Source organism: Lepidochelys kempii, chromosome 3 (genome assembly GCF_965140265.1).
Source record: "Lepidochelys kempii isolate rLepKem1 chromosome 3, rLepKem1.hap2, whole genome shotgun sequence".
Taxonomy (NCBI): Eukaryota; Metazoa; Chordata; order Testudines; family Cheloniidae; genus Lepidochelys; species Lepidochelys kempii.
Window position 1 is genome coordinate 184,083,896 of NC_133258.1, and position 26,147 is coordinate 184,110,042.

Consider the following 26,147-nt stretch of genomic DNA (forward strand, 5'->3'; position numbering starts at 1 on the left):
CCACTGTTTTAAGTGATGGCTACTTACTGTGCTCTCAGTACAAATTCAAGGGATTTAAAGAATTAAAATGTTTCATAGATAATTCATTTATCTTTAATACTTGTATTGAAAAGCGTGGTTACATTGTTCAATGCAAAGGCCTCACATTGCACTACTGAATAGGTCCTGACCATCTCTTGAGTCATGGGTATGTGCGTCCTGCATTGGCAACCCTGACAAACTGTCACCCCCTTTCATGGTTCTATATTACTAGATGGTCTCAATCACAAAGCTGCTTTTTAGTAAAATTGTGAGTTTACTGATGAAGTATCTAAAAAGGGAATTATGGGATTCATTTTACATTCCACATTTCAATTAAGAAGCCTCCCAACTTACCCAATGATAAAGAGGACTATGATGATGTGAAGGAGAAATTAAATGAGATGGTTCAAAGCCAGAAGGAATACTACACAGTGGCAACTGCCACTCATATGGAAAAATAGCTTCCTTCCTCAAACTTTTCCAAGCCAAAAATGTTGGTTTGTTTAAAAAGTAAAGAATCATCTTCTCATTACAGTTAGCACTGGTTTGAACTCACTGAATATAGAGGGGGGTCAGAAAGTTAAACCTCTCTAAGTTCCTGTTTACTTATGTATTTACAATTTTCTCTTTTCTCATTCTCTCAACTATCTTGGTTCAGTTCTCTGGATTTTAAGTGCAAATGGTGCGCGGTGCATTTTCGCAGAGCAGTTTTTCAAGGAACTAAAACTGACACGTCCACAGTCTGATAACCATGGTTAAAAATTACTTATTTTATTAAGTTGCCATGTGGGTTTTATAATAACACACCATCAGTCTTCCAGGGGAAAAAAAAAAGTAAAGGCTGAAATAGTCTTAAAAATCCCAGCTGCTAGGGAGGATGCCCCAATGTACATTTATGATTCTGGGTTTTACTGGGAAAGTGTGAGACGCAGTTACATATATTCACAGCCTCTCTGCTAGCTAAGTTCTTGTATGAAGTGAAATTGACTTTTCTATTTTAAAGCGCTCATTGAGCAAGAGCCCTGTCAATTTCTCCTCTTCAGCCAGCCTATTAAAATGCAGTGTGGCAAGAGGAGAGAAGGGACAGTAGATGCATATACATTATAATGTTTTGCCCCCAGCCAAGCAGCTGGGATTTAACCATAGTTTTGGAAGCAAAAAACAAACAAGGATAATAAAGGGTAAAAGGGACAATATTTGCACGAGATATGTTTACATTAAAATGGTATCTCAGTTACTCTAAGTATTTTCTCTATTTTTTAGAATAGATATACCCCATTTAATACTCAATCTTTTATAATTTTAAACATGTGCATTAGTGGGTTTGGTCTGCAATTCTACTCGCATGCCATGACAGTTTTCACACTTAGCATGGGACGTACATTGGGTTTTATGTTTTTCCACCCACAACTATCTTATGGAGTGTGTCCATCAAATTGCTTAGCTAACATTTCACTTGCCTGTAATCTACTGATGCTTTGACTAGCTAATTTCATCTCCTCCATTAGTGATTCCTTAGACTTCTCAGCTAATGATAATCTTTTGGCAAGCGCTCGGCACTATCAAAGAAAACAAAAATAAATCAGTTAGTCAGGAGAGTATTGTACATAGCAAATTATTTGAGGCAGGGTTTTTTAAAATCTAAATGTTTGGGCCTTTCAAAATGTAAAGTTTTTGGTTTACAGAAATAAGCTTTTATACAAAACTTCACAAGCTAAACACTAATTTAACGTTATAAAAAACTAAAGTTTCAGGTTTTATTTATTTTATAGACAAGCACCTTACATTTTAGCACTATTGGTAGAAAAGAATATCTGAGATCAGAAGGATCTATTAATTTTGTTTGAAGAAAATATAAAAAGAAAAACGAATGAGATCTCAAGATGCCATGCACATGCACATATTGTTTAAATGTCAGTGTGGAAGGATGGTTCTTTCACATTATCTCATTATCTGCCATGCCAATAACAGTTGTGCACATTAAAGCTGACAAAGCAAATCTAACCAAACATGGGGCATGTTCTGCAGGTGTTTCTGGCAAAATTGCTCATCCTACTGAGGAGCATTTATCGGATTCTAAAATTAAATGCAACAAATGCTTGAAAACAGTTCTCAGCTTGCAAAGAAGTCAAGCAAGCCAAATTGTACAACATTCTGCAATTTTTAGGTGAGAGGTTAGTTCTAGTACTTCATTATCAAATTGCTAAATTCTTTGAAATTACTGTAGTTTGTCACATTAAGCCAGGGCAGTGGAACAGCATGCAGGGGCTAGCACCCCTGCAATAGAAATATTGAGTTAACTCGTACATGCCAAGTAGGAAGGCGTGTCAAAACGGGACCCAGAGGGGCTAGAGCGGCCACTGCGGGGACCAGGATTGGGCTGGGGAACAGGGAGCAGCTGCTGCAGTGCAGGGATTGGGTTGGGGAGTGGGACCCAGAGGGGCTGGATAAGGCCCAGGTAGGAACCTCAGTAATCTCCTTCCCAGCCTGGAGCCAGCTTCTCTCCTCTCCTGCCCAAGTCTCAGTATCTCCCCCTGCCCCACCTGGCATTAAGGCAAGGACTTAAATTCAATTCTATATAGTTTGGTAGCTAAACCAGCAATAAAACAGGTGTATAACAACAACCTATATCTAGGCGACTTAAAACCAATGTGCTTTCTTATTACCAAATGCAACTGATTAACAAGTGAGCAATTATTAAAAATTAAGAAACTGATGCAACACACAGCAAATACAGCCTTTTATGAATACTACCCCAAAACCAACCAAACTGCAGGAACAAATTATCGGATAGATTGTCCATGGTGTTTTGGTAGGAGTCTGCCGTTCCCAACATTGATCTATAGAAAGTTCAGAAAGGAGTGACTTTTCAGTACAGAAGATTGACTGGATACTCACCTCAGCATGAAAATGTACTGACTTGCTGTCAGCCAGCTGTAGGAGAGACGTAAGTTCGACTATCCTTGCCATATAGTGATTTTTTATCAAGTCTTCACGGGACTTATCATCTAGAGCCTGAAGAGTGAGAGCTCATGTGATCAAACAATTAACATGACTTTATCTTTACTAGAACTAAAGCCATAACCTAGATCTTTATACAGGAAAAAGTTTTTTTTCTAAGTGGCAAGTTGTCCAAATCGGATAGACTATATATAAAGCATGTAAAATTTGATTGAGCTTGCCACTTCTTAGAGCAGACACATTTATAAAATAAAAGCAGTCTTATCAGATATTGTGCAACACTACTAACTTGAGTCTTCTGAAAAACAATGCTAAAACTCAAGGTTATATTTTATGTAGAGAGTTGAGCAATGAGTAGAATATACAACAGACAATTTACATTAAAGGATTTCTAGTGAGGATGCAAATCCTTGAGGACTACCTACTGTCCCCTTCTCACCACACAATTATCATCTTGGATTCTCCAGCAAAGATGGAATTCTCAAAGATGGCCAGGACATTAGCAGCCCATGGACATTAGGAGCCACATTTTCAAAACTGCATGTGCATTTTCAGAAGTTTGATTAAAGAAATCAGACTTTAAATTTTTGCAGAAATGCCACACTTTCCTGTAGACTACAATGAATTACCAGCTTGGGGCAACTGTCATACTACATTTGCACCCTCTTTCATTTAAGTTTTGAGGTTCACACTAGACAGAGACTTATTTTGAAGAATTCTTATACAGCTAAGTCTAATGGCTTAATATGTCTTTTATAAAGAAACACTCACTGCACTTAAACCCCATCTCATCTTCCAACAGCTTTTACAGTAACCTTACAGTTCATGTTTCAGAGTAGCAGCCGTGTTAGTCTGTATTCGCAAAAAGAAAAGGAGTACTTGTGGCACCTTAGAGATTAACAAATTTATTTGAGCATGAGCTTTCGTGAGCTACAGCTCACTTCATCGGATGCATTCAGTGGAAAAAAACAGTGGGGAGATTTATATACATAGAGAACATGAAACAATGGGTGTTACCATATACACTATAACGAAAGTGATCACTTAAGATGAGCTATTACCAGCAGGAGAACTGGCGGGGGGGTGGGGGTGGGGAAGGACCTTTTATAGTTATAATCAAGGTGGGCCATTTCCAGCAGTTGACATCTGGGGAACAGTGGGGGGGGGGGGGGGAGAAATAAACATGGGGAAATAGTTTTACTTTGTGTAATGACCCATCCACTCCCAGTCTCTATTCAAGCCTAATAGAGATATTAGGCACATATCACATTGGTAGATGTGCAGGTGAACGAGCCTCTGATCGTGTGGCTGATGTGATTAGGCCCTATGATGGTGTCCCCTGAATACATATCCTTGCAACAAAGCCCGTTGATAACTGTGTCCGCATATGTATTCAGGGGACACCATCATAGGGCCTAATCACATCAGCGCCACTATCAGAGGCTCGTTCACCTGCACATCTACCAATGTGATATATGCCATCATGTGCCAGCAATGCCCCTCTGACATGTACATTGGTCAAACTGGATAGTCTCTATGTAAAAAAATAAATGGACACAAATCAGACGTCAAGAATTATAACATTCAAAAACCAGTCGGAGAACACTTCAATCTCTCTGGTCACTCGATTACAGACCTAAAAGTTGCAATTCTTCAACAAAAAAACTTCAAAAACAGACTCCAACAAGAGACTGCTGAATTTGAATTAGCAAACTGGATACAATTAACTTAGGCTTGAATAGAGACTGGGAGTGGATGGGTCATTACACAAAGTAAAACTATTTCCCCATGTTTATTTACCCCCCCTCCTTCCCCCCCACTGTTCCCCAGACGGCAACTGCTGGAAATGGCCCACCTTGATTATAACTACAAAAGGTCCCCCGTCCCCCTCCCGCTCTCCTGCTGGTAATAGCTCACCTTAAGTGATCACTCTCTGTACAGTGTGCATGGTAACACCCATTGTTTCATGTTCTCTATGTATATAAATTTCCCCTCTGTATTTTCCACTGAATGCATCTGATGAAGTGAGCTGTAGCTCATGAAAGCTTATGCTCAAATACATTTGTTAGTCTCTAAGGTGCCACAAGTACGCCTTTTCTTCTTACATTTCATGTCAACGGAATTGCTCTCTGAAGGATCACAGAGAGGGGAAAACATTTCATCTTAGCCCAATGTTCATGCTGTGATAAGAAATGCTAACTTTACTTCTTTAGTACCACTAAAACATAACATTTGGTGTGACTGCCAGTCATGTTTTATTTGGTCTAATCACCTGTTGAAATAAAGAATAGTATATTTTTAGGGCACTTAAAATGCATACTAGAGCAGTAAGGAAGAGGTTATCCAGGCAAATTCCCCATAAATTGGACTGAAAGACAAAGGAGAAAGGAAAGGGAAGGAGTTAGGAGAGGCCTATAAATGTGTGGTTTTTTGCTGCTTCAACCCTCCTTTGATTATTAATCAATCTGAGGTTTGGAATCCAGCTCATGTCACTGAAGTACATGAATACAGAGCTACGCTTTCTAAAGCTACAGAGAACTTGATAATTTGAGAGTGTAGCTCACATCTTGTTTAATTCCTTATCTGAACACGTCTGTTGAATAAAACCAGAGCCATAAGCTATTGTCAGAGTTAGATCAAATTGGAGAATGAAGCATGGATTACCACCAATAGGTAAGGCTGCAAGTCTGTCACAGAATCACAGAATATCAGGATTGGAAGGGACCTCAGGAGGTCATCTAGTCCAACCCCCTGCTCAAAGCAGGACCAATCCCCAATTTTTGCCCCAGATCTCTAAATGGCCCCCTCAAGGATTGAACTCACAACCCTGGGTTTAGCAGGCCAATGCTCAAACCACTGAGCTATCCCTCCCTCCCTGTCACGGAGGTCACGGATTCTGTGACTTTCTGGGATCTCCGACTTCTGCAGGCTGCTGGTGTGCCTGACCGCAGGGCTGCCTGAGCACCTTGGGTGGCCCTGAGGCCAGCCGCACCGGGCCCCCCAGTAACAGCAGTGGTCCTGGGCCACTCGTCCCCCACCACCAGCGGCATTCCAGGGCCGCTGACACCCTGCCCCCCTGCCCCAAGCACCAGCAGGCACCCCAAACACACGCATGTGCGCACACACACACCCTGGCACCAGCGTGCACCCCAGAGCTGCTCCCTCTCCCCACAGAGCCTCCCAGAATAGCCAAGATTTAGTTATGGACAGAACACCAGGCCATGAATTTTTGTTTATTGTCCATGACTTTTACTAAAAAATACCCATGACTAAATCTTAGCCTTACCAATTGGAAATGATGAGTTTCAGATAGTCTTAGGGAAAAGTTATTGCGCAAGAATTCATTCTTACCACATTGTACTAAATTACTCCAGGGGTCTCCAAGTAACTGACAGAGTAACTTGGTTATGCACAAGTTTTAGTACTTTCTGAATTATACATAGTATAAATCTTTATTACATATCATTATATGTAATAAACAGTCATAAAGTACCTCTTCGTTGTCAGTAGTCATGGTCAACATTCCAATCTAGAACAAGGGAGAAAATAAAAAACTCAACTGTAAAACAAGACTCCACTCCACTAGGTCACTTTGACACCTAGTTATAAAGAAAAGCAATAAGGTGATTAAATTTTTTAAATTTAAAATCTCAAAGACTGCTACAAGTTATGAGACTTTGCTCATACATGAGCAATTCGTGAGGGTGCAACACTAAACTAACTTTTTAGAAGTAAAATTTTCTAATTAAATTATACCAGAGTACTAGATGCACAGTATTTACTAATATTTCACAGTGAGAATTTACAAATAGTTACAGTATCCAGGATACTTAAGGATTTTTCCCTTCAGTATAGATAAAGGCTAAACCAAATACTTATGGAAACCTTGTGCAGAGTTATGAAGCTAGCTGCTGACTAGCCAAGGAACTAATGAATTTTTTTAATTTTCCTTTACACAGACCAAGGATCAAGCGAAGAATGATCCCACCTAACATTAGCCAATACTACTAGTGAGACTGATTATCACTGAGAGAGTGATTATCTCTCACAATTTATTGCAAGAAATAGACAAATCAAGTTCCACTGTACTAAGATACTTCCTTAGCGCCTTCTTTAGGTGACAATGAAGTCCATCTTGAATTTCTTAGAACTCCTATTAATATATTTTTTTCTGTGATCTCTCTCATTCAAACAAACTGCCAATGCAATTTGTTGTATGCAGTGTAGTTGTAACTGTCCCGGACCCAGGGTATTAGCGAGACAAGGTGGGTGAAGTCTTTTATTGGACCAACATCTGGTTTCATAATTACTTCATCTTGGAAGTAGTTTCTCTTCTTCCTACTCACTAAGTACTCCATATACAACCATTTTTAAAGTAACATGAAACCACGTTTTCCTCTGCAGCACACAAAATTCTAGGTTTCCTTTTTCACTTCAGTCTGCTTCTGTGTTGTATCCATGACTGAGTCTGTCCACAACTGTAAAGTGGAAATTTGTTAAATTTGTTATTTCTACTGTTAACAAGGCTGACATGCTGGATGAGACTGCTGTGGTAGGTAGGTGGTGAAAATGAAATGAAGAAGTCTATTGATGAATATTTATCACCCAACTCTCCAATAGCAATTATTTCAATTGTCAGCTACTGTTTCCTAATGACGAGAGTTAAACATTGCAGAAATGAGTATTTCTAAACTGTTCCCCTTTACCACTGAGCTAAGTGTTCAAAAGCTGGCATGAGCACAGATAGGCTTATTCTAGGGTGCAAATGCAGTTTAGGAACATACTTTACACTGATAAGGCTGAAGGACAGGGAAAACCAGTGAAACTTGGAGACAGCTATGGAAAAGTAATGAATGCAGAGCTTCTTCCATTTGGGCACAACACAGAGCATGCATCTGCTTAACTTTTTTTAGGGTAACTTTTAAGCCTACTTGTTTGTCCTCTCTTCTATTTTGCAGAGCCCTAGCATCTTGGAGGTTGTTCTCTTGTTGCTTTCCCCATAGTTCTGTCCCAATAAAGATGCACCAGGCCTCCATATCAGATTCCAGAGGATGTTCCTAATTGTTACTTTCTGCTTTTAAACATCTTCTTTAACCCATGCTAACCCAGCTACGTAGGAAAGGTTCTTTCTGGCAAAGATAAAGATGGAACTTCTAGAGCCAATGACACACCTTTAAAGAAACTAGAAGGCTCACAGAAATGTTCCCAGAAGCTACAGGCCAAACAAAACTGTGCCTGGAATATATACACATTTACTTATTGTCAGCGTCACATGTCAAAATGTGTGTTTTAAAGGTCATCAAGTTTTAACTTTTTGAACCTCAAACTGTCATTAAATAAATTTTCCATCCCATCATGACACCCTTCAATTTCCCACAACTGAATTTAAATTGATAAAAATGGTTTAAAGAAAGTCAACTGATCTTATAAATTATATTTAAAAAAAACCCCGGAATTCTGCCAAGCCTACTTATCACACATGCTTTATGGGTCTTCATCTTCAAGTAAGTAGTATATCAGTAAAATGCTAGGGCATCCCCCAGAAGTAGCATGCAACCACTTTGCCCAACGGCTGTGGAAAATGGGAAAAGGCTACAGCATTCTGGGCTCATGGGGCTAAAGAAGCGAGCCCAAGATTTACATATGGCTTCTTTAGATGCGGGAATAAGGAATGTGAAATCAAGAGAAGAAGCTGAGACACTGAAAAGAAGAAGAGTGCACATTGCTTGTATCCAAGAGACAAAATGGAGAGGGTCGAAAGGAAGAGTGACCAGCTAATAAAAGTTAGAATAAATATTTAATGTTATATGTGGATGTGTGCCACAGGTCAGTTTTATGATTGAGGAAAAGGAGGAATTCCAGATCAAGATGGACCAAATAAATGAAATACCACAAGCTGAGTATTTGATTATCGGAGCAGATCTCAACAGACATGGGGGAGAACATAGTGAAGGCTATGACAACCATCACAGAGGATGAGGCTTTGGAACCACAAATGAAGCTGCTGAGGACACCTTAGGTTTAGCCAGAATCCATGGCCTGATTGTCAAGAGAGAGGGAGACTTAATTACATAGAGAAGCGGTGCCAACAAGTACCAGATCAAATCACTTCCTGACTAAAGGAAGAGATCTTTTATTATATATATAATTTAAATACCCCAGTTCAGTGTTGGGCCATGATAGGAATGTGGATGCAGATGTTGGAAGCCACATGAAGAGTGCTTGGTATAAATGGACCAAGTTGACAGGAATTCTCTGCAGTAGGAATTTTGTAAGTAAATTAAAGGCCAAAGCGTATAAGATTATGATTAGGCCAGCCCTGAAGCATGGGTCAGAATGCTGGCCAATGAGGAAGAGAAAAACTACTTTACACTGCCAAATGAGAATACTCAGATGGACGCAGAGCAAGACAAGAGCTGATAGGGTACGCAATAAAATGGTACAAGCAGTGATGCAGGTAGCCACCATTGTGGAAAAGGTCAGGGAGTATTGACTGAGATAGCTATATCATGTGAGATGTTTGCCAGAGAGTACAACAGCTAGTAGTTATGGGACAAAGACCACAAGGAAGACTTAGAAAAAGGTGGCTCAAGACACTGAAGGAGAACATGAGAAAGGTTAATTTCAGCTTGGAAGACACTTGACAAGAATGCTTGGAGATAAAGAACACGAGCCACCGACACTGAACAACAGGACACGCCAAAAGCAAAGAAAGTTAATTCTGTTATAAGTAATCACAGATCCACGTTATTCAATATAACAAATATACATCATCAGTTCAAGGAAGCTATCCTAGTTACAATTTATTAGCAGATCATGAATTTGATATATTACAGGTTAAGCAGCATTTGTATCTTCCAACTATGCTTAAGTAGTCTAAAAATATTGTCTGTAAGAGAAATGTAAATATTTCAGGACAACTCTAAGTAAGTTACCTGTTGCAGGATATCAGCTCTCTAAAAATCAGAATCAAAAGTATACAAAGTCAGTTCTTTACATCTCCTGCCAATGTGACTTTTGTGGACCTGTAAGTAATATTAATGAAGTTGCAGAACAAGACAGGTGTGTCTAAAAAAACCAAAAATACAAAAAACAATCACTAAGGTCTCCACTCTGCAGGAGACATCACCTGTCAACTTGATTTGGACTCAAAACTGCTTTAAATTTAATTTAGATGATTTCATAATTAAAACCTCCAATGATATTGTTCCATTGATCAAACATTACCACACACTGAGAAATAAAAGGATCTGAGGAAAAAGTCACTTACCAGACTCATTCTTTTAACAGGCTCCCTTGAAGTCTTTTTTATGGCTTCTTCCTTCTCTTGTTCAGCTGCATTCAGCAGAACAGAATTTTCTGGCATAGGCTCAATCAACTGTCCACTAAGTGAGCTCTTTAGCTTTTGGTTTTCTTTCTCTAACTTAATTTTGGCTAGCTGGGCCTCAAGCATCCAATGTTCCTTTTCCTGCTCCAGTTTTGCAATCTTCTCCAAACTTTGCTGGACCTTAAGGAAAAGTTAACAGTGTTTGAACTGTAGAATGTGAAGTGTTGGGAATTAAATTAAGAATTACCTGAAGACATATGGTCTAAGTAAACGAATGAGATTAGATGGTACAGCAGGTTAATGCCTAAAGGCCCAAAGTTTTAGGTTTAATATGCTTAGGTCACAAGTAGAATGTGTTTAATTGTTTCAACTGGTCCCTACTGGATAAATGTTCACATCACAATATTTGGCACAATTGGCAATCTTCTATTAAGGGGGATCCAGGGCTAGAATAGCAGAGTAGTTGTAGGTCAGGATTAGAAGAACTGTGTGTGGAAATTTGAACAGCAGCATGCCTGGCTCCAGCCAGCCATTTCACAGCTTTAAGATTTGCGAGCTGATAACAAATATTGCAAAAATAAAGGCAATAAACAAAATACAAATTAAATTTATGGGCTGCAATCCCTCAAGAGCCATAGAAAAATATTTAGTCTTGGAAAATTCCACATACATTTCATTTAAACGCCTCTTCCCTAGTACACTCTAAACAAGATCTTTTCCATTTGTTAAAAGCTCATTAACAACCCACAGATTTCTCTGAACTGATCAGGTAGTTAATATCTAGAGCAGGTGTTCTCAAACTTCATTGCACCACGACCCCCTTCTGACAACAAAAATTACTACAAGACCGCAGGAGTGGGGACTGAAGCCTGAGCCTGCCTGAGCCCCGGTGCCCCAGGCCAGGGGGCCAAAGCTGTACCCCAAGGGGTTCAGCCCTGGGGAATGGGGACTGTAACCTGAGCCTCGCCTTCAAGGGCTGAAACCAAAACCTGAGCCCTGCCACCTAGGGCTTCAGCCCCAGCAAGTGTAACACCAGCCATGGCAACTCCATTAAAATGGGGTCGCGACCCACTTTGGGGTCCTGACCCACAGTTTGAGAACTGTTGATCTAATGTGGTTAGCCTCTGCTTTAGCTTGGCCCCAGTCTATCCAAACTTAGCCACTACCTAATCCCTAAAGTTTGACATATACTCAGCATATGGATCTCAAGAGAACAAATTAAACTTTGTTTAGCTTCCTCTTGCCCCAGAGCTTCTCCCAGCTTACAGATCCTCTATGACACTTCATAATTCATTTTTTCCTGCTAGTGACCATTTAAGATGCATAGAATGCATATTTTAAATTCCAAGTAATCAAATAGTAGATGGAATTAAGAATCCCTGCAGATAAATATACTTTTACATAATCTTACCTCCTGAATGCAGGAATACAGTAAGAATGGTAATGCCAGATCAAACACACCATACATCTGAGAATAAGAGCTAAACACACATTTGTGAACTGAAGGAGGACACAGTTGACTGGAAAGTAAAGTTATGAGAAATAGTACAATGTCCAAAATATCATTTATTTAAAAAACAGAGAGCAAGAAATGACCAAATTGAACAGGAAATGCTAAACACATACTAGACGAAATTGCATACATTTTGCGTTTCTTGCCAAATTAAGTATTCTGTAAAAAATAATCTGATCTCATGTTTACAATGGAAAATTAGCATAATGCTGCCGTTGAAGTGGCCTATCCTAAAGTATTGTGTTATGGGAAAGAAAACTCCACTCTTTCTGGATACTGTTTGGCCGTAATACAGAAACCTACTGTTCACTGTAAAGTGAACAAATGGGAAATCTACAATCCAATCTGAAGTCTCAAACTGAGGAGGGACATTTGTTTTATCAAGTAACAACCCCTCTGATAATTTCTTGCATAACACTGCAGCGTATCATTCTGAGGAATAAGGTACTCATCCTGAATCAAAGTATTGTACAGCTCTTTATTTACTTTGTCAAATGGGTTTCAGTATTTGGTGGTGCAATGACAACATTCTAATTAAAAATGTAACTTCAGGTGGGTGATAAGTAATTAGGTTGTCTCATCAGTTCTTCCTTCTCAGAAGCGCACGCAAACTTCATTTTAGTGACCAGGCACAAGTTTCCATCTTTGTAGTTTGTGCTAGGCTCAAACCAAATCAAATTCCCTTTTCCATCCCACATCTATAATTCCAGAATTCTCTTTACTAAGAGGTTACGACTGTCTTCCTACTACAGGAATGTGAACTAGACATTCAAATGAAGAAGGCTCAAGACAAGTTCTCCCTAATAAGAACAGATTTTATACATCAGCTTGCAACTAATTACAGAAATGGTGAAGTATAATCTGTTAGTGTTTACAGATAAAAAAAATGAAATTTTAGATGTATTTATAACGTACTAATTTGAGTTAGTCTGTGTGACCTTTAGACATAACACTTTTTTCTAATAAAAACAGTGTGCAAACACATATTTGTCAACATATATACAAGAATACCTGCTGTGCAAGACCTTCTCTACTTTCTGTGGAACTCAGAAGAACTCTGCGATTGGCCAAAGCCTCTTCATAAGGCACTGAATCCGAACAGGGCTATAGCCAAAGAAACAGCAAAAACTTTCACAGTAAATCAGGTTATATATTTTCCATGTTCTTTTTTTGTTCTCCTCCTCTCTGCCTCCCCACTGTCCTTAGAATCATCACAGAATATCAGGGTTGGAAGGGACCTCAGGAGGTCATCTAGTCCAACCCCCTACTCAAAGCAGGACCAATCCCCAACTAAATTATCCCAGCCAGGGCTTTGTCAAGCCTGACCTTAAAAACCTCCAAGGAAGGAGATTCCACCACCTCCCTAGGTAACCCATTCCAGTGCTTCATCACCCTCCTAGTGAAAAAGCTTTTCTTAATACCCAACCTAAACCACCTCCACTGGAACTTGAGACTGTTACTCCTTGTTCTATCATCTGAGACCACTGAGAATAGGATAGATCCCTCCTCTTTGGAACCCCCTTTCAGGTAGTTGAAAGCAGCTATCAAATCCCCCCACCTTGCTAAAAACAAGGTGAAGAGTTCTGCTTCGCATGTTTAAAATTTCTTTCATTTGGTTTCCCTATCTGCTAATACAAACCACTTGGGTCTCCAAGGAAGGCAAGATGATTAGTACAGTACACATGCCACTTAGGACATGTCTGAAGTCTGCTTAACTGGGACATCCCCCAAGGAATCAATGTAAGCTTTTTTGGGAGATTCAATGGTACTTGAATCTTTTTGTTTAGCAGGGTTCATTATTTGCAAAAAGAAAAGGAGTACTTGTGGCACCTTAGAGACTAACGCATTTATTTGAGCATAAGCTTTCGTGAGCTACAGCTCACTTCATCGGATGCATACTGTGGAAAGTGTAGAAGATCTTTTTATACACACAAAGCATGAAAAAATACCTCCCCCCACCCCACTCTCCTGCTGGTACACATTGTGTCATACACATTGTAAGGAGTCTTGCAGCTGATCCTACTGGTGAAACTGGGCAAACAGTTAAGATCAGAACTTGCTCTCCACCCAGGGTGGTCTGCCACCCGCACCCATCAGACAACAGCATTACAGTAGAATCTCAGCGTTACGAACACCTTGGGAATGGAGGTTGTTCGTAACTCTGAAATGTTCGTAACTCTGAACAAAACATTATGGTTGTTCTTTCAAAAGTTTACAACTGAACATTGACTTAATACAGCTTTGAAACTTTACTATGCAGAAGAAAAATGCTTTCCCTTTATTTTATTTTTTTAGCAGTTTATGTTTAACACAGTAGTGTATTGTATTTGCTTTTTTATTATTTTTGGTCTCTGATGCTGCTCAGTTGTGTACTTCCAGTTCCAAATGAGATTGGCCAGTTCATAACGCTGGAGTTTGCAACTCTGAGGTTCTACTGTAATATTAAAATGGTTCTGATAACCATTAATTCTTGTTTCATGGGGGAGGAAAGTCCATTCCATATGGCATCCTGATTAAGAGGATTCTATTGTCTAAGGTAACTGAATTAGACACTATCCTTTGCCTTCTCTCCTTGAATGTAAATGTTAGCTGAACACACACACCTTCTTTAAAGATTTCATGTAGGCAACTGCTTTCTTCTTGTACTGGAGCATACATTCAGCTGATAGAGGGCTCATGAACTCTGTCCCTCCCTTAGGCCCATAGCTCAATGAAGCAGTGAAGTGGTCTAAGTTGTTGCTAAAGAATGAGGCAATCTAGACAGGTCAAGAAAGATTTTTTACTTTAAATAAAAAACAAAAAATGGCAGAAACAACAAAAGAGCTACTTCAAAAGAGAAAACAGTCATGGAACTGAAGTTCATAGTAAAATTACAAGTACAAATTTATTAGGGGCTTTACAAAACTTACATATTGCACAGGCATGAACTAAACAAAGATCATTCGCTATTGTGCCTGCTCCCCTATTAAGTATGTATCTTTGGCAGTACTGCGATGTATCACAACATTAGCAAACTAATATGCAAATAGCTTTTTAAAAATGGATCTAGAAATTTTAGAATATATCAGATCTTTACAAGAACTGTCAAGCAATTAAAAAATTAATCGCAATTAATCGCACCGTTAAACAATAAAAATACAATTTATTTAAATATTATGGATTTTTTTACATTTTTGAATATATTGATTTTAATTACACAGAATACAAAGTGTACAGTGCTCACTTTATATTTATTTTTTATTACAAGTATTCACACTGTAAAAAATAGTATTTTTCAATTCACCTAATACAAGTACTGTAATGCAATCTCTATCATGAAAGTTGAACTTACAAATGTAGAATTATGTACAAAAAACTGCATTCAAAAATAAAACAATGTAAAATTTTAGAGCCTGCAAATTCACTCAGTCCTACTTCTTGTTCAGCCAATTGCTCAGACAAACAAGTTTGTTTACATTTGCAGGAGACAATGCTGCCCGTTTCTTGTTTACAATTTCACCAGAAAGTGAGAACAGGCGTTGTAGCTGGCGTTGCAAGATATTTACGTGCCAGATGCACTAAAGATTCATATGTATCTTCATCTTCAACCATTAGTCCAGAGGACATGCTGATGATGGATTCTGCTTGATAACAATCCCAAGCAGTGCGGACTGACGTGTTCAATTTCATTATTTGAGTCAGATGCCACCAGCAGAAGGTTGATTTTCTTTTTTGGAGGTTCAGGTTCTGTAGTTTCTGCATTGGAGCGTTGCTCTTTTAAGACTTCTGAAATCCTGCTCTATACCTCATCCCTCAGGTTTTGGAAGAGGCTTCAGATTCTTAAACCTTGGGTCAAGAGCTGTAGCTATCTTTCATAATCTCACATTGGTACCTTCTTTGCTTTTTGTGAAATCTGCAGTGAAAGTGTTCTTAAAATGAACATGCGCTGGGTCATCAACCAAGATTGCTATAACATGAAATATACGGCAGAATGTGAGTAAAACCAGAGCACACATACAATTCTGCCCCAAGGAGTTCAGTCACAAATTTAATTAATTAACCGATTTTTTTCTTAATAAGTGTCATCAGCATCGAAGTACGGCCTCTGGAATGGTGGCTAGAGCATGAACGGGCACACAAATGTTTAGCATATTAGCACGTAGTGTGATGGGGCAAGGCCAGATGGCTATGGAAAAGTAGTGGGATATACATATATTAGCTCCAGGCTAAACAAATCCCTGGTACCAGGATAAGTGAAATGGCAGCTGCTCCAGGTCAATTAAGACACCTGGGGCCAATTAAGAACTTTCCAGAAGGCAGGGAGAAGGCTAGGTTGATTGGGACACCTGAAGCCATTCAGGGGCTGGCTGAAACTAGTTAAAAGCCTCCCAGTTAGTCAGGTGGGTGTGCATGTCAGGAGCTGTGGGAGGAAGTTGCGTTGTTGGAGAGGCTGAGAAGTACACACCATATCAGGCACAAGGAAGGAGGCCCTGAGGTAAGGGTGAAGTGGAGCTTGAGGAAGTGAGGGCTGCTGAGGGGGAAGTAGCCCTTTTAGAAACATAACATGTTTCCCTGGTCAGCTACCATAGCTGATACTATTAGGGTCCCTGGGCTGGAGCCCGGAGTAGAGGGTGGGCCCGGGCTCCCCGCCCACCCACCTTTGCCCCCTGATTAATCACTGAGACTGGGAGACAACAGAGACTGTGCAAGGAAGAATAACTTCTCCTCACCTCCCTCGCTGGCTTATGATGAAAATGGCTCAGTAGACTGTGACCCTTGTCTCTAGAGAGAGAAGGGTTACGTGGAGGGTCACAGTGAGCCTCTGAGGCTAGCGAAATCTGCCAGGAAACGCGGGACCCACGGAGGCAAGGACAGAGCTTTGTCACAGTAGATACCTTGCAATGCCAGCTACAAAAGTGCTATGTAAATGCCTGTTATCACTTTCGGGTGACACTGTAAATAAGATGATGGCAGCATTATCTCCTGTAAATGTAAACAAACTTGTTTGTCTTAGCGATTGGCTGAACAAGTAGGAGGACTGAGTGGACTTGTAAGCTCTGAAGTTTTACATTGTTTGTTTTTGAGTGCAGTTATGTAACCAAAAAAAAAAAAATCTACACTTGTAAGTTGCACTTTCACAACAAAGATTGCACTGCAGTACTTGTAGGAGGTGAACTGAAAAATACTATCCTTTGTTTATCATTTTACAGTGCAAATATTTGTAATAAAAATATACACTTTGATTTCAATTAAAGTACAGAATACAATATATGAAAATGCAGAAAAACCATCCAAAATATTTAATAAATTTCTATAGGCATTCTATTGTTTAACAGTGCGATTAAAACTGTGATTAATCACTATTAATTTTCAAAATCACAATTAATCGCGTGAGTTAACTGCAATTAATCGACAGCCTTAATCTTTACATACTTTATAAAGACCTCAAGATACCACACGAGTTAAATCTTTGAGAAAAAGTGAGAGATTTTAAACACTAATTTAGGTTGAAACCATTAGATTTTGGCTAGGAAACAAATTACCTTGCCTGCTCCACTTGTTAAAGCCACTACTGAGGACAAGATGCAGTCATTTGTTGTTATAAGTTTCTGTGTGGCTGTTGGAAGCTCATATTCTAAGGCAGCTTTCTGACTGTAGTGCTTGGAAATCTCTAAATGAAAACAATTACGTTGTGTTAATTGTCTAAATACTACATAATATTCTTTCCTATACTCCACCCTTAATTGCTATCAATTAAGAGCTAGTGGATGCTGGGCACTTCTGAAAATCTGACCCTAAATGAATTGCTCAAGGTTGCAGCAGCTCACGAGCACTAGAAAGAGGGACTGTTGTGACAAATCTGTGCCATGGAAAAAAAATACATGCTAGAAAAAACTCTTCCAATTTCAACACCTAGCTACTTTTTATGAACTAGATAGATAGATATGAAACCCAAAACATTTCAGCAGCTTTTCACCATCCTAATGGTGCAACAATTTCTCCTCCTCTTTGTGGTTATTTTTGTTCAGCAAGGAATCTTCAGGTTAGTCTCTTTCAATAACATATCCTCTGGTGCCCAGTAAACCTATTGTGTCCGTCATTGCTTCAATGATAATTTGTCCATTTTGTAAGTGCGTATTGAAAACAAAAATAAAATTACGATTGAACTAATGATCTCCAGTAGAACCAACCTTTAAAAACAGGAACTGCAGTATGTAGTAATAAACTGCAGAAATATTGCTAACAGACTGAACAATGGAAATATCTCTGACAATTATAGAATGAAAATATTTATACAGTTGACTAGAGTTACAGTATAAAAATAAATCAACTAAATTTACCTTCTTTCCTTTCGCACCAATAATCTCAATCGTCTTGGTTCTAGAAAGAGTTCTAACAGGTTTGGCATTTTGTAAAGGCATTTAAAAATTTTAATTAATCCCCCCCGATTAGTTACCAACTAGCACTAATAAAAAAAGTCAAATACAATACAGTTTGTTTGCACAATATAGCGATGTCTTCTATACATCATTAAATTATACCTTCTGTGAAAAAGTCAGCGGAACAGTGTCAAAGCTGAGCACCTCTCAAGTTTCTCATTTATTATACATATTCTAGTTCAGAGAAAACCCCCAGCTCCATCCCCTCCACGGAGAAAACTGTTAGGAAAATTCCAGTATCAGATGGTTGAGACTCTCCATCAGCTGGGATGTTTATGACAATGAGCATGCACATACACATACATTTCATATGGGAGTGGATGGGGGGGGAAGCAATAGACATGGAATATCTTGACTTTAGTAAAGCTTTTGATACTATCTTGCACGTCTTTCTCATAAACAAATCTAGATGGTGCTACTATAAGGTGGATGCAAAACTGGTTGGAAAATTGTTCCCAGAGAGTAGTTACCAGTGGTTCACAGTCATTCTGGAAGGGAATACCGAGTGTGGTCCCACAAGGATAAATTCTGCGTCCGGTTCTGTTCAATATCTTCATCAATGATTTAGATAATGGCATAGAGAGTACACTTATAAAGCCTGCGGACAATACCAAGCTGGGAGGGGTTGCAAGTGCTTTGGAGGATAGGATTAAAATTCAAAATGATCTGGACAAACTGGAGAAATGGTCTAAAGTAAACAGGATGAAATTCAATAAGGACAAATGCAAAGTACTCCATTTAGGAAGGAACAATCAATCACACACATACAAAATGACTGCCTAGGAAGGAGTACTGCAGAAAGGGATCTAGGGGCCATAGCAGACCAGAAACTAAATATGAGTCAACAGTGTAACACTGTTGCAAAAAACCAAAAAACAAACATCATTCTGGGATGTATTAGAAGAGCAACAAAAATTATTAAAGATTGAGAAAACATGACCTATGAGGGAAGATTGAAAAAAAAACGGGTTTGTTTAGTCTGGAAAAGAGGAGACTGAGAGGGGACATAACAGTTTTCAAGTACATAAAAGGTCATTACAAGGAGGAGGGAGAAGAATTGTTCTTAACCTCTGAGGACAGGACAAGAAGCAAATGGGCTTAAAATTACAGCAAGGGAGGTTTACGTTGGACATTAGGAAAAGTTTCCTGTCATGGTGGTTAAGTACTGGAACAAATTCCTTAGGGAGGTTGTGGAATCTCCATCATTGGAGATTTTAAAGAGGTTAGACAAACACCTGTCAGGAATGGTCTAGATAATGCTTAGTCCTGGCATGAATACAGGGGACTGGACTAGATGACCTCTCAAGGTCCTTCCCAGTCCTATGATTCTATAGGAGAAAACATGTACATTTCACTGTCCTTCCACTCTGCATGTCAGTTTCATTAGAGGAGCAGAGCACTGAAACCAGAAGAAACCTGCTCTCTGAAGCACCCAGAGCATTATTATTGTCTATTTTAATACCCTGCTTACTAACAAGAATGAAGGCGACAGCCAGAACAGTGGAGGCACCTCAATAGGCGTACACAAACCTGCAAACTAAAATTATGTTGGGTGGTCTAATTTTAGGTCTTTCGGCCTTTAACGTAACCCTTTACAAGCTAAATTACTGGATGTAGATATATTTAGCCTTACTTTCAAAACCAGGCATCCAACATAATTAAGATATAGCCCATTTTAAATTGCTTACCCCTCGTTTATTCTCACCTTTCATAACATTATGAAATCCATGAAGACCTGCAGCAATGTGTGTGAATACTGAACTGTAATTTGGCTGAAGCAGCCCTTCTGGTTTTATACCTAAAAACCAAGGAAAAAAGTTGACAAGTCTACATTCAATGATCAATTTAAAATATATTCAGAAACCAGATTACTTTCAGGGTTTGATGGTGGAAATATTTGCAGGTTTTATATTTAGCACTGAGGAAGCAAGACTTCTGTTAACTGAACCAAGCAAGTCAGACGTCTAAACTTTTTAGATTTTGCTCAGACATTGCAATTACACCAGAGTATTTTGGTTTGGAAAAAATCAATTCAATATGTAGTGTGAAATCTACACAGCTGTTGCAATATCTGTTAGTATCCAAGATAATGGTTATTTTTACCAGGAGCCTTTTTGTGTCTCTAAATGTTAGGGTCAATTCAGTGATCAGTTACACCTCATTTGCGGCTTCTTTTACTTTGCCACTATATATTTCAATGTTTATTTTACAGCATTAAACTGACGGTTAAGTGATTTTTTGTGTTTCACTTACATACTACGATAGTTAGAAAGATACAATCCAAACAAACTTATAAGGTATTTTGTTTGTGAGAGGGGAAGCCGTTTGTTTTGGTGGTGATGAGGAAGTGAAAGAAGGTTCTGACCTAATAATTGAAGACTGAATGCTCTCATACTGGCTTAAAAAGCCTACAGAAGACATAAAGGAACAAATGATAATTATACTACAAAAGCTCATAGCCCATTTCATCTTTGTTCTGTAAACAGCATTTAACATGCAACACCTATAGCTTAGCCAGTGCATTATTATGTCCCGTGAAGACCTATTTTTTTGTTTCATATTTGCATATTGTTGGTTCAAAACCAGGAAGCATTAGCATCCTTTATATTCCAGTAGATTGGACACTTACTTGGTAAGACAATAAGACTAATGTATACGTGTAACTTCTCAAAGACTGCAGTAATCTTCTTCATATCATTGTGGAGCTCCAGATTCCTGGCTCTTAAAGCAGCTGTGCAAAGAGAAGATTCACACTCTTCTTCCAAACTAGGAATATATTAATTTATTTTTAAAGTAGTGAGTATCTTGCCAAACAAATGCATAATTTTCATAATCAACAGGATAAACATTTCAGCTGCTGTTTAAATTTTGAGTCAGAGAAGCAACGAGAAAGAAAAAGGAGCTGAGAATTTTATTTCTTTATAAGAACATAAAAAGGGCCATAGTGGGTCTGACCAATGGTCTAGCCCAGTACCCTGTCTTCCAACAGTGGCCAATGCTACATGCTTCAGAGGGAATGAACAGAACAGGGCAATTAAGTGATCCATCCCTTCTCATCCAGTCCCAGCTTCTGGCAGTCAGAGGTTTAGGGACATCCAGAGCCTGGATTGCATCCCTAACCACCTTGGCTAACAACCATTGATGGATCTATCCTCCATGAACTTATCCAATTCTTTTTTGAATCCAGTTATACTTTTGGCCTTCACAACATCCTCTGGCAACAAGTTCCACAGGTTGCCTGTGCGAAGAAGTACTTCCTTGTGTTTGTTTTAAACCTGCTGCCTATTAATTTCATTGGGTTACCCCCTAGTTCTTGTGTTACATAAAGAGGTAAATAACACTTGCCTGTTCATTTTCTCCACACCATTCATGATTTTATAAACTTCTATCATATCCCCGTCTTAGTCATCTGTTTTCTAAACTAACCATTCCAAGTCTTTTTAAATCTCTCTTCATATGGAATCTGTTCCATACCCTAATCATTTTTGTTCCCCTTCTCTAGATTGTTTCCAATTCTAATATATCTTTTTTGTGATGGGGTGATCAGAACTGCATGCAGTATTCCAGGCATGGGAAAACAAGGGATTTATATAGTGTCATTATATTTTCTGTCTTATTATAGATAGCATTCCTAATGGTTCCTAACATTGTTAGGTTTTTGAGTTTGTTTTTGGTTTTGTTTTTTTTGGGGGGGCGGGGGGGGAGAGAAGGGGACACCTTGATTGCTGCTGCATATTGAGCAGGTGTTTTCTGAGAAATATCCACAATGATTCCAAGATCTCTTTCTTGATGGGGGTCTAAATTAGTTGTTACCACTCATTTTGTACACATAGCTGGGATGTTGTTTTCCAATGTGTATTACTTTGTATTTATCAACACTGAATTTCATCTGCCATTTTGTCAAATCCCTTTGTAACTCTTCAAAGTTAGCTTTGGACTTAACTATCTGGAGTAATTTTGTATCACCTGCAAATTTTGCCACTTCTTTGTTTACCTCTTTTTCCAGGTATCATTTATGAATATGTTGAATAGCACAGGTCCCAGTACAGCTCCTTGGGGAAGCCCACTATTTACCTCTCTCCATTGTGAAAACTGACCATTTATTTCTACCCCTTGTTTCTTATGTTTTAACAGTCACTGATAATTGAGAGGACCTTCCCTCTTATCTCATGACTGCATACTTTGCTCAAGAGCCTTTGGTATGGGACCTTATCAAAGGCTTTCTGAAAGTCCAGGTACACCATATCAACTGGATCATTCCTGTCCACATTCTTGCTGACACCCTCAAAGAATCCTGATAGACTGATGAGGCATGATTTCCCTTTACAAGGGCTGTGTTGATCTTCCCCAGCACATGGATCAACGAGGAGTACTTTAGACAATTTTAGATTAGTCATAACCTATGAATAATGGAAAAAAGAGGTTTTTTCCATTCCAATACCCACCATATTGGTACTTCATTTTCTTTGCTGTTAATGACTTATTTATTATTTGTAGTATCTTAGCATCTAGTAGCCTCAGGCATGGACCAGGACCCCACTGAGCTAGGCAATGTACAAACAGAATAGAGACAGTCCTGCCCCAAAGATCTTATAATCTAAGTATAAAACAAGAGACAACAGATGGATACAGATAGATGTGAGAGTACAAGGAAACAATGAGAAAATGCATTCTCGGGAAGACAAATTACAGAACTATCAGTGGGGAGAGGACTGTCAACTATCAAGCTGAAGATAATCCATCTGTCCCTTCCCCTATCCCACAAAGTGATCAAGGGTGTTTTTGGGGAGGGGCTGGGGGTAGGACAAGACCATCTCCTCCTTTCTATACCTCCTAGCCCATACCCCAGTTTTGAGCATTATTTTGACGGCACAATCCATATCCCTTCCAACCCACCCAATGGGGCAGGAAATAAGATCTTCACAGGAATAAGGAGAGAAAGAAGACAAACTGCAAAGGGGACAGGCATGTGGCTTTGTTTTACAGGTACAAATTCGAAGATGCCATAAGTATTGCATGACAAATATCCAAGCCTGGGGCAGACCCAGGAAATCAATGATTTCAGTAAACAACCTCATGAAGTGATTCCACAGTTACCAAATCTCACGGATTTAATCACAAGATTCACAATATTTGTTATTTTTCTCAAACTCACAGCGGCTGCAACTATGAGAACTTCAGCTTTCTTTTTTCAAATGTAAGTTTCTAGGCCTCATGGTTGCAGAATAAACCTGGCAAGAGTGTCCCAAATGCTGCCTACTGCCTCAAAAGTCAGAAAGCACAGAACACCCTAAAATATATTTTTTTTAATCTCATGTTTTTTAAGCCAATTACATGGTGTTTTGGGGGTGGGCTAATGACTTTTCAGGCGTTGGGGTTGGTAATACAAGCTAGAACTCTTAACAGATTTCAAGAGGAAAAATACCTTTTTAATTGATAAGGAAGAATCTTCCTGAGAAAACATGTGTAGGAAGTTAAATGTTCAGAAAAGACCTTCAATTTCACAGTTGTTTCCTAAGGAAAAGATAACCAGATTAAAGAGCTATTTGCACAGTAAAGGTTTACTTTTCATCTGGAAAAAATATGATCAAAAATATTACCAGCACAGTAACAGTATCTTCTGTAATACTCTCAAACAAATGAAGCATTCCTTCCTCCAAAGGGCGAACATAGGATGCATTTTCATGAAGATACTGTGAGAACTGAATACAAAGATGTTTAAGTGGTGCTTGCTAGTAAAGATTACAAATTGCTCAAAGCTGACAGATGAATATTTAACATTAATATAGCACTTGTCATTTGTGAAGCACTTTGGGATCCTTCACAAAGGTATACACTCCTACTGATAGGCAGCCATCTCTGAAAAGCACCATACCCTGACTATTTTGGGGAGGAAATGACACTGGAAGCAAATTCTGGTCAGGGATACTGGAGCAAATCCCTTAGAAAAGGAAGATGGAATTTTTAAATGGCTACGCACAGTAGTCAGAACCTCTATCTCCCTAAAGCTCACTTACAGAAAAGTAATGAGCTGCCTTAAAAGCAAATCTTCATTAAGAACCCTTTAAAAAAAGGTGTTCTGACAACTTCCCCTTCAAAGAGGTCTCCTTTAGAACAGTGCTTTTAAGATGTGCATTATTAGGTTATGAACCCATTATGATGCATAAGAATAACACTGGCTTTCACCTGTACTGACAACACAGAATTTTTAAGCAATTTATTCTACAAATTCTGACTGAAGCCATGGTAATTCAAGCTATGAATCTGAACCTCAATGAATTGAACTCATGTATGTAAGTATATTGATCTTTTTAACCATGCTCTCTCTCTATTGTTTTTTAATAAATTTTAGTTTAGTTAATAAGAATTGGCAGTAGCATGTATTTGGGTAAGATCTGAAACATAACCTGGGAGATAATGTGTCCGATCCTTTGGGATTGGTAGAACCTGTTCTTTTATATGATGAAATAAGATTTACTGAAATTTTCATCATATCTGACGTGGGTACATGGATGGGGGCCTGAGGCTGGATCACTATAAGGGAACTGTGTTGTTTGGACTTCTGAGTAACCAGTAAGGTACTAAAGAAGCTGTTTGTGCTACTTTGGTGAATCTAGGTATTGGGAATATCCACCAGTTTTTTTGGGATTGTCTGCCCCATTCTTCGCAGTTCAACCTAACTGAGTGACCACAGCTGGCTCCCCACTAGGACCCCGGTCACAGAATTGCAGTTGTACCCAGAGGTGCCAATTGTGAACAGTTTGAGATAAAAGAAAAGGAGTACTAGTGGCACTTTTGAGACTAACCAATTTATTTGAGCATAAGCTTTTGTGAGCTACAGCTCACTTCATCGGATGCATTCAATGGAACATACAGTGAGGAGATTTATATACACACAGAACATGAAAAAATGGGTGTTATACACAATGTAAGGAGAGTGATTACTTAAGATGAGCTATTACCAGCAGGAGAGCGAGGGGGTGGAGGGGGGGAGAAAACCTTTTGTAGTGATAATCAAGGTGGGCCATTTCCAGCAGTTAACAGGAATGTCTGAGGAACAGTGGGGGGTGGGGATATAAACATAGGGAAATAGTTTTACTTTGTGTAATGACACATCCACTCCCAGTCTCTATTCAAGCCTAAGTTAATTGAATCCAGTTTGCAAATTAATTCCAATTCAGCAGTCTCTCTTTGGAGTCTGTTTTTGAAGTCTTTTTGTTGCAATATTGCAACCTTTGGGTCTGTAATCGAGTAACCAGAGAGACTGAAGTGTTCTCCGACTGATTTATGAATGTTATAATTCTTGACATCTGAAGCACTCCCAGCTACCAGCGCTCTCAGCTATCTTCGAGACACCACTGACTTCCTGAGGAAACTACAATCCATCGGTGATCTTCCTGAAAACACCATCCTGGCCACTATGGATGTAGAAGCCCTCTACACCAACATTCCACACAAAGATGGACTACAAGCCGTCAGGAACAGTATCCCCGATAACGTCATGGCAAACCTGGTGGCCGAACTTTGTGACTTTGTCCTCACCCATAACTATTTTACATTTGGGGACAATGTATACCTTCAAAATCAGCGGCACTGCTATGGGTACTCACATGGCCCCACAGTATGCCAACATTTTTATGGCTGACTTAGAACAACGCTTCCTCAGCTCTCGTCCCCCAATGCCCCTACACTACTTGCGCTATATTGATGACATCTTAATTATCTGGACCCATGGAAAAGAAGCCCTTGAGGAATTCCACCATGATTTCAATAATTTCCATCCCACCATCAACCTCAGCCTCGACCAGTCCATCCAAGAGATCCACTTCCTGGACACTACGGTGCTAATAAGCGATGGTCACATAAACACCACCCTATACCGGAAACCTACTGACCGCTATTCCTA

General features: G+C 39.2%; 1 protein-coding gene across 6 annotated transcripts in view; it reads right to left on the reverse strand.

Annotated features, from left to right (window-relative positions):
• Positions 1-26,147, reverse strand: part of PPP1R21 (protein phosphatase 1 regulatory subunit 21) — a 61,741-nt gene that overhangs the window by 6,002 nt on the left and 29,592 nt on the right. For 5 of the 6 annotated variants that reach the window (XR_012158281.1, XR_012158278.1, XR_012158279.1 and 2 more), the window contains exons 10-20: positions 23,842-23,943; positions 23,667-23,755; positions 20,871-21,007; positions 19,947-20,039; positions 17,345-17,472; positions 14,426-14,578; positions 12,834-12,926; positions 10,253-10,489; positions 6,476-6,511; positions 2,920-3,036; positions 1,482-1,580 (exon numbers count right to left, since the gene is read on the reverse strand). Coding sequence is in view for 1 of the 6 variants with exons in the window: in XM_073339237.1 (XP_073195338.1) it covers positions 1,482-1,580; positions 2,920-3,036; positions 6,476-6,511; positions 10,253-10,489; positions 12,834-12,926; positions 14,426-14,578; positions 17,345-17,472; positions 19,947-20,039; positions 20,871-21,007; positions 23,667-23,755; positions 23,842-23,943 (1,284 nt within the window). In the remaining 5 variants the exon portion in view is untranslated. The remainder of the gene's footprint in view (positions 1-1,481; positions 1,581-2,919; positions 3,037-6,475; positions 6,512-10,252; positions 10,490-12,833; positions 12,927-14,425; positions 14,579-17,344; positions 17,473-19,946; positions 20,040-20,870; positions 21,008-23,666; positions 23,756-23,841; positions 23,944-26,147) is intronic. The other variant, XR_012158280.1, reaches the window with a different exon arrangement.